General features: G+C 44.3%; 2 protein-coding genes across 2 annotated transcripts; one reads left to right on the top strand and one right to left on the bottom strand.

Moving 5' to 3' along the window:
• Positions 1 to 440: 440 nt before the first annotated feature.
• LOC125538766 (serine/threonine protein phosphatase 2A 57 kDa regulatory subunit B' theta isoform-like) lies at positions 441 to 4,090 on the top strand. Its single transcript, XM_048702058.2, has 2 exons — positions 441 to 2,302; positions 3,440 to 4,090. Exons 1-2 carry the CDS (start codon positions 1,127 to 1,129, stop codon positions 3,773 to 3,775), a joined length of 1,512 nt encoding a protein of 503 aa, XP_048558015.1. The 5' UTR covers positions 441 to 1,126; the 3' UTR covers positions 3,776 to 4,090.
• A 1,032-nt stretch (positions 4,091 to 5,122) lies between these two features.
• On the bottom strand, positions 5,123 to 8,119 carry LOC125538769 (26S proteasome non-ATPase regulatory subunit 6). The gene is made up of 8 exons (XM_048702061.2): positions 7,843 to 8,119; positions 7,635 to 7,749; positions 6,721 to 6,811; positions 6,484 to 6,629; positions 6,171 to 6,390; positions 5,978 to 6,086; positions 5,682 to 5,850; positions 5,123 to 5,564 (listed from the first exon to the last, which is right to left on the bottom strand). Exons 1-8 carry the CDS (start codon positions 7,982 to 7,984, stop codon positions 5,390 to 5,392), a joined length of 1,167 nt encoding a protein of 388 aa, XP_048558018.2. The 5' UTR covers positions 7,985 to 8,119; the 3' UTR covers positions 5,123 to 5,389.
• Positions 8,120 to 8,127: the final 8 nt, after the last annotated feature.

Here is an 8,127-nt window from a genome sequence, read left to right as displayed (position 1 = left end):
CCTTTGCCTTTACCTTTGAATCGGTGCCGGGTAGTACCAGTGACGTGGCCTCCTCCGGCTACCCCCGGGATGATTTCTTTCCCTTTCCTTGAGATCATCTCGATCTGATTTCTTTATCCAAATTCAGTGGACTTTTGTAGCTCGTGCTCGGTGCAATGCTACTATTTGGTATACTAGTACATATCTTTTCCTCCCCTGATTTTTTTGTATTTTCCCCAAATACTAACAGAGCACAAATAAACTAAAACATCGTGGACTCAAAACCACGATTAAATTAGCCCTTAATAAACGAAAAAAATCATCTAAAAAAGTAAAAAAAAAAATAAAGGCGTTCTACTCTTGCGCCAGACCCACGAAGGCTCCCACTTCCCGGCGAGGGCAAAATCAGGCAAGAACAAGGCAATTAATTGCACTCACCCAGCTGCCAGCCAGTTGGGGTAAAATACTCTGCCCCCAGTCTCCCTTGGCTGGCTCGCTGTCTGGATTTGCTTGCCCTTTGTTGCTCTCCGACTCCCACGCTCTCCGCCCGGCACAAACTTCTACTCCTCCTACTCCTCCGTCTCCGTCCCCCTTCTTCTTCCCCCTTTTGCCGCTTTTGGGGACCTCGACCCCTCTCAAATCCAGAGGAAGGCCGGGGGAAAGCAAGCACAAGCACAGCTCCCCCTCCGGCTCCAGCCACCCCAACAAAAGGTTCCCTCTCCCCCTTCCCTTCCCCCTCAATCTCGCCACTCCCGTCCTCCGCCGCCGGTTCTTGGATCCTGGATTTGGCGGCCGGTGGAGCCGAAAGATTCCATATTTATTTATTCCGCAAGGTGGAGGGAGGGTGTGGCGATGGGGGCGTCGCCTGATCTGCCGGCGTCCGCCTGGTGGAGCGCCTCCTGGACGAGGCCTGATCCGTATTGGTCCCAGTGATCTGGCCGCGCCGGCGGCTCGGGTCCGTGGTGCCAGGGTTTGTCTGCTGCCCGGCGGCTGCTTGGAGATCTTTCTTGCGCTGTTGCCTGTTGGGGGGTGAGTTCAGGAGCTGTGAGGATTTGCCTAGATCCCTCTCTGTTCCTGCTGCTGATTTGCTGTGCTGGGATACTGCTAGGGTTTTGTCGTGCTCATAGGTTGTCTGTGGTAGGAGAAGATGATTAAACAGATCCTTGGCAGGCTGCCCAAGAAGACAGGGAAGGCCGGCGATGGCCGGGATGCTGCCACGGCCAACGGCAACGAGCCGTCCAACTCTTACAGCGTTGCAAGGAGTGTGGAGCCTGGTGGGAATAAGAGAGCAGGAAATGGGGAGCACCTGCCACCAGCTGGCTCCGCTTCTACTCCGGTGATGAATGGGGCTGTGGTGTATCACTCCAACGAGCCGCTGCCGGCGTTCAAGGACGTGCCGGTCTCGGAGAAGCAGAATCTGTTTGTCAGAAAGGCCACCCTGTGCTGTGCTGTGTACGACTTCGCCGATCCGACCAAGAACCTGAAGGAGAAGGAGATGAAGCGGCAGACGCTTATGGAGCTTGTTGATTATGTCACTTCTGCAAATGGCAAGTTCTCGGAGGTCATCATGTTGGAGATCAGCAAGATGGTTGCAATTAACTTGTTCCGGAGCTCGAATCCCACTCCTCGTGAGAACAAGGCCATCGAAGGAGTTGATATGGAGGAAGAAGAGCCTCTCATGGATCCAGCATGGTCACACCTGCAGATCGTTTATGAGGTTTTCTTGAGATTTGTAGCGTCGCAAGAGACAGACGCAAAGCTGGCCAAGAGATACATAGACCATTCCTTCATTCTCAAGCTACTAGATCTTTTTGACTCTGAAGACCCCAGGGAAAGGGACTATCTCAAGACAATACTCCATCGAATATATGGTAAATTCATGGTGCATCGCCCATTCATCAGGAAAGCAATTAACAACATCTTCTACAGATTTATATTTGAAACGGAAAAGCATAATGGTATTGCAGAGCTGCTGGAGATCTTGGGCAGTATAATTAATGGTTTTGCCCTGCCACTTAAAGAGGAGCACAAATTGTTCCTTCTCCGTGCACTGATCCCACTTCATAAGCCAAAGTGTGTGGCAATGTACCATCAGCAGCTATCGTATTGCATCACACAGTTTGTTGAGAAGGATTGCAAACTTGCTGACACTGTTATTAGGGGCTTGCTGAAGTATTGGCCTATAACCAACAGCTCAAAGGAGGTGATGTTCTTGGGTGAGCTAGAAGAGGTTTTAGAGGCAACACAGCTTGCAGAGTTCCAAAGATGCATGGTTCCGCTCTTCCGTCAGATTGCCAGTAGCATGAACAGCTCGCACTTCCAGGTTAAATCTCACCAGACGTATACTTAAGTTTGCATCATTTCTACTTCACTGATCTTTATTGGTTCTGGTCATAGTCCATATATGCCCTTCACTGCCTTAAGTTTATGATTCTGTTGACTTGTCGTTCATCTGTATATCAACATTGATGTCTTCAATAGATTTATTTTATAGTTTTCTTCCCTGGTTATGAAAAAGATTTACATGGGCAACCTTTGCATGCCTTGGATGTTTACTACGCTCTCTGTGCATCACAAGGGTGTTTCTTTGGCTAAACTATGCAAATGGGACTTTGGTTGTTTTGAAAATATGCTAATCTGTAATTCTGTATTGTAAAAGAAATATAGACAATATGTTTCCTTGATCCACTTCTGAGCATTTGTTTATTGGTACCAGGAAGAGAACACTTTGCTAGAGGCTATCAACTTCTTATCACTAATTTATTCATTTTCTTCTTGACATAACTGCAACTTTTGTTATCTTGCATGAAACCTTTCCAGAAAATGATCTGATGCATCCATGATAATCATACTAATCAACCTGCGTCAGTTCAATTTACATGCTGCTTGAAAAATATCTTTTACTATTTCATTAAATTTCCTTTTTCTGCTCTTTTGAGTTGGAACTTATCATGTGGTGTCTTCTGAAAGTACCATTTTAATGGAAAACACCATGTTCATCAGTTTTGGATAGTTAAAACCTATATGTATTTGATGACAGTCAATCCTTGCTGGAGTCATGTCTGAAACAGGTCTTGCACATTTTCTAGGATACAGGTGTTACACAGTTTTTACAGTTTGGATTTATGATTTCCTTTCCATCTGCTATCATGCTCTTAATGAATTATTCTGTGGTGTGCCACAGGGTTCTCATGATCTAAATAGCCTGTACCTTTAATTACTGTCCTCCTCTAAAACATAGAGAGGTTTTCATAGTTCATGTTAGTTAGTTTGTTTTTTTGCCTAGCTGTGTGGTTACTGCAGCAGTTTGTATCTTACTGAATGTTTCTGTAGCTACACCCATAGGTTGGGGATCTATAAACTAAACTTGTTTGTTAAACTGTAGAGCATGAAACGGTGTAAAGAATATTCAGCAAAAACATATAGCTTAACTTCCACATTTCTTCTTATCTGTTTCTAGGTGGCAGAGCGAGCACTGTTTCTATGGAACAACGACCACATTGAGAACTTAATCAAGCAGAATTACAAGGTGATACTACCCATCATCTTTCCCGCGCTCGAGAGAAACGCCCGGGGTCACTGGAACCAAGCTGTCCGGAGCCTGACGCTGAATGTGCGCAAGATCTTCACCGATCATGATTCCGCGTTTTTCGGAGAGTGCATGCAGAAGTTCGACGACGACGAGCTCAAGCAGGAGGAGTCCAGTTCGAAGCGGGAAGCGCTGTGGAAGCGCCTGGAGGAAATGGGCGGCGAGAGCAGCCCCTCGGGTATACCCAACGGCAAATCCAGTCAATAGAATATACCCATAGCGACCGCGATCGCGCGATCCTTTGAACGATGCGCGACTGATTCTCTGGAACTTGGGCTGTGGTTGTAGTGTTGGATTTTTCTTTTTTCTTCTTGGTTGGTGAGTTGACTTCCCCTGGGTAGGGTGTATTTGGTTTCGTGAGGACTGCATGATCAAAAGGTATGCATACATGAGAGTTTCTGTGATATTTGGCATGTGTCGTGGCATGGGTCAGGATTATCGTATAGACCAATAAACAGCGTCAGGTTTTGTTGAGGATATGCTCTTGGGTGGTTTACTTAAATGACAATGATCATTTTGTTATTGCCCTTGTATGAGCTAGCATTGTGTTTTGTTTGGCTTACAACCAAATAGATTGTTGGAACACTAATGTTATACTCCCTCAGTCCCTCTGTTCTTAAATATAAGTCTTTGTGGAGATTTCATAATGGACTACATACGGAGTAAAATTTATAAATGAGTGAATCTACATTCTAAAATGCATCTATATACATCCGTATGCGGTCCATAGTGAAATGTCAGCAAAGACTTGTATTTAGGAACAGAGGCTATATTTAGGAAGGACCTCCGTTCCAAAGACTTGTATTTAGGAACAGAGGCTATATTTAGGAAGGACCTCCGTTCCTAAATATAAGTCCTTTTAGAGATTTCTTTATAGACTACATACGGAGCAAAATGAACTTATACTCTGAAAGGCCTATATACATTCGAATGTCTCTATAGTGAAATCTCTAAAAAATTAGGAATGGAGGGAGTAGAAGTCCTCAGGCACGTTCGATCCCGCCCTCTCCATGTGAACTATGAGCTGATGGCAGTCGTTGATGTAGCATGGCATTTTTTTCCAACTACTACATGCAAATCCTGGTAATTCTTACCATTTTCCTTTTTTTAGGCTGGCAATTCTCGATGTTTGCATCATGACAAATCCTTTAAAACGCATGACAATTATTCTCATGCAGCAAGGCATTTTTCTGAGATTTTTTACACAACATGGGGCAATTTTTATGTAGAACGTGACAATTTTTTTATTCAGCTGCATGATAAGTTCATCAGTTTCACTTGGCAATTCTGAAGCGTTCACTGAAATGTTTTTTTCTGAGCGAATGAAAACATTCGTCTGTTCCTATACCTCCTTCAGGGAACGTCGGATATATATTGGAATGGGTTGTGAGAGGGAATCATGAAAGAGGAATGCCAAATAGAAACCTTCGTGCAATCTTGCGTTCCTCACTTTTTGCTGGTGCAGTAAAGTTGTGCATTTTTTTTAGAAAAAGTTAGCACAAAGTATTTGTTGCCAATTATGCTCGTTTTCTAAGAAAGGTAAAACGCTGGTCATAAAATTGTAATAAAAAATGGACGAATTCATCGTGGAAACAACCATCTACAAACAATGGTCTGCAATTCCCTCGACCCATATAGTTAGATTACAAGTCAAATCCTCAGATTGAAAAGAAAAAACCTACCCCTCTTTCCCTTTGACCGATTTGAAACGCAAAATGCAATACTGCCAGTACTCCGCAGGAGCCAAAGCAAAGTCTTGTAAGGGAAGCTTGAGTAAGGTAGGGTTGTCCAAGGAGCTGCTCCAAACCTCACAAAGAAAGCCTACAGGTCAATGACTCGCGACAGCTTCTGTATGCGATTCAGCAGGAAGTCTCCTTGCTTGATGGTCGACTGGTAGAAGGCATTACGTGCATCAGGTCGGTTCGTCTCCAGGACACCAGCAACCTTATCAATCTTGCAGTGAAGTTTCCCAGCAGCAATAAAGCGCGACAATTCCCTGTGTTGGGAGAAAAAAGGTTAGCCACATCAATTATATCATACAGACATACACAGTATCAGCACCAGGAGATGATGCATGACATGCAAGAGTAATAACATCAACAAAAATTCTTACTGGTCTATGAAATCAACTGTCACACCAAATGAGGCAGCCATTGCTTCCATCGTCACACTCTTGTATGACTCAAGGAACTGTGAATAGACAACAGTGCGCACTTCACGCATTAAGTAGCGGAAATGTGGTTGCAAGTATCGGTCTAACTTGATCTGCTCCGTCAGGCCAGCTGAAAACAAACATGAACCAGATATGACAAACCCAAAGAGCTAACCCCACCAGAACAGCCAAACAAGCATTACTGCTCATCAGAATAAACACAAGAATATGACAGGATAAAGTGATCCTTCACTTACAGAATGCCACAAAAAATGACTTGTACTGGCAATCGTAGAGGGAATTGAGAAACTCCGAGAGGTGAGGTACTTTGCCAATTACAGCCAGGATCTCAGGTGCGTCTACAACCTGTCAACATTATTGTTAAAATAGGTATTCTATCCACATTCAAGTTAAACAAGCACACTTGAAGGAGAAAAGATGAATACGTACCTTTTGTTTCAGTGATACGCGGTCCAATGTGATAACACTTGTAAGGACCGTGTAAAAGATGAAGGTATCATAGGGGAACAACTCATAAGTTGTGAAAGTTGAAACGGAATCCAAAAATAAGCTAGTAGCCTTCTTGAAATTTCTAGTGGCCATGCAGTACAAGCCTTCGTACACTTTCAATCTGTTCTTCCTCTCCCAATCACCACCCTCTTCAAACAAGCTTCGATCAGGAAAGGAGGTTGCTCAGTATTACACATCATAATGCAAAACAAGTACAGTAGCAAATAGCTAAACTACAAGACTTCATACTTACATTTTGGCCTTGTCAACGGACTTGGAGATGAGATCAAAGTCCATATGGAAAAGGCCAATCTGTAAAGTGTAGAAAACAAGATCCATCTTCTGCCCCACAGCTACAGTTTTGCCTTCAGTAACTTTAAGCTGCTCCAGCGCTTTTTCCTGAAATTTTGGATATTTAGGTCAGAAGAAAATATCTAAAACATATAACGAAAACCTAACACGGTGGAAGACATTAGATATGTAGACATGCCTTCTCGCCAACCCTTATGAAGTACAAGGATTTGGCTAGATGGGCTTCACGCACTTCACTCTCACCCAAATTCTCTTCAGCATCCGCGATCCTTTATGCATAGATAGTTGAATGATATTAAGCAGTAGAAGCCAAGAACAAAACCAACATAATGCAGATTCAGATGAAACAGAAGGTGGGAAAAAGAAGCGATACGCTTCACAAGTTCAGAGTCTAGATAACAAGAGTGCACATTTTCAATCTTTGCAGAAAAAATTCTGACTGCTTAAACTGCAGACCTTTCTGGAGACCAGTAATTTGTTTGTGCACACATCAATTCTCTATTTACTATCAGCTGCTGTTCCACTACTGATCTAGATGGTTGTCCATCAGTAACCTTAAACCAGTACATTTTAGTATGCCCTTCATATCTCATGATATCAATCAGGGTCTGTCTAGGACACATCTAGATGTGACATAGCCTGATGTCCACTATGTTTGTGGTCTATTTTTTTTTTGTCCCAGCTTTTTTTTTGTTCCTTGTTGCTGCCTTATTTGTGGGAGCTTAGATGACATCCTTAGAAAATATTTAGATGTGAATTAGACAAACTGTATCAATAATATAGGAAAAAGAAATTTGGTAGTACTAATAGTTTTTAAGACATCCAAATTTGGCAATATTGGAAGGGCGAATACTAGTTAGTACTAGTTATTATAATGCTGAGAAACAACAGGAGCATCAAGAACAAATGAAGAATTGCACAATCACAGTCTAGAGCTCGTAACACTGTGGGTTTCTAAGGGCTAAATTATCAGATAATCTATATGGAGTGGTCAAACTATGTTAGATGTATCGACGGCAGGAGTATTTGAAACCCTAGAAAGTAGCCTGAAATTCGAGCATGAAAAAGGGTAGGCCGGAGAGATCCACTCACTTCTCGTCGAACTTCTTGGTCTCCTCCTCGATCCGGCCGCGCATCTCCGCGAGCAGCGCCGCGTCCATCTCCAGCACGCCTTCGGCCGCCAGCGACTCGTACAGCGCCGCCATGTCTGGAAAAAACAAGCGCATCGGATCGAATCAGACCACCCTAAACCGACCCACGGGTGAGGAAGCAGATTCGAGGAGGAGGCGGGGTTTGGTACCATCGGATTTCACTGCGGCGAGGACGTCATCGCGGAGGCCGACCTTGGCGAGGTCGTCCACGTCTGGCTGCGAGAGGAGGAACAGCTTGTGCGCCAGCACCAGCTGCGGCTGCTGCTTCCCTTCCTCGCCGCCTCCGTCCATCTCGCCGCCGCACGCTCGCCTCGCCTCGCCTCGCCGCGCTTTGCTTCTGCCGCAAGAGATGGGGGGAGAGAGCAGAGCAGAGCAGAGGAGAAAGGATTTTCCCGTGAGCAGAAGGATTTAATTACTGGCCTATACTAGTTTAC

Source organism: Triticum urartu, chromosome 2A, assembly GCF_056163025.1.
Source record: "Triticum urartu cultivar PI428250 chromosome 2A, HENAU_Tu73, whole genome shotgun sequence".
Classification (NCBI taxonomy): Eukaryota; Viridiplantae; Streptophyta; class Magnoliopsida; order Poales; family Poaceae; genus Triticum; species Triticum urartu.
Note: the sequence above shows the minus strand (reverse complement) of the source record. Positions and strands in the feature narration are given on the sequence as shown.

Coding starts and splice junctions, on each gene's coding strand:
- LOC125538769 (XM_048702061.2), bottom strand. CDS start 7,984: ATGGACGGAGGCGGCGAGGAAGGGAAGCAGCAGCCGCAGCTGGTGCTG. Junction 6,391..6,483: donor TCCGTTGACAAGGCCAAAAT/GTAAGTATGAAG, acceptor TCCTGATCGAAG/CTTGTTTGAAGAGGGTGGTG. Junction 6,087..6,170: donor GCGTATCACTGAAACAAAAG/GTACGTATTCAT, acceptor TAATGTTGACAG/GTTGTAGACGCACCTGAGAT.
- LOC125538766 (XM_048702058.2), top strand. CDS start 1,127: ATGATTAAACAGATCCTTGGCAGGCTGCCCAAGAAGACAGGGAAGGCC. Junction 2,303..3,439: donor TGAACAGCTCGCACTTCCAG/GTTAAATCTCAC, acceptor ATCTGTTTCTAG/GTGGCAGAGCGAGCACTGTT.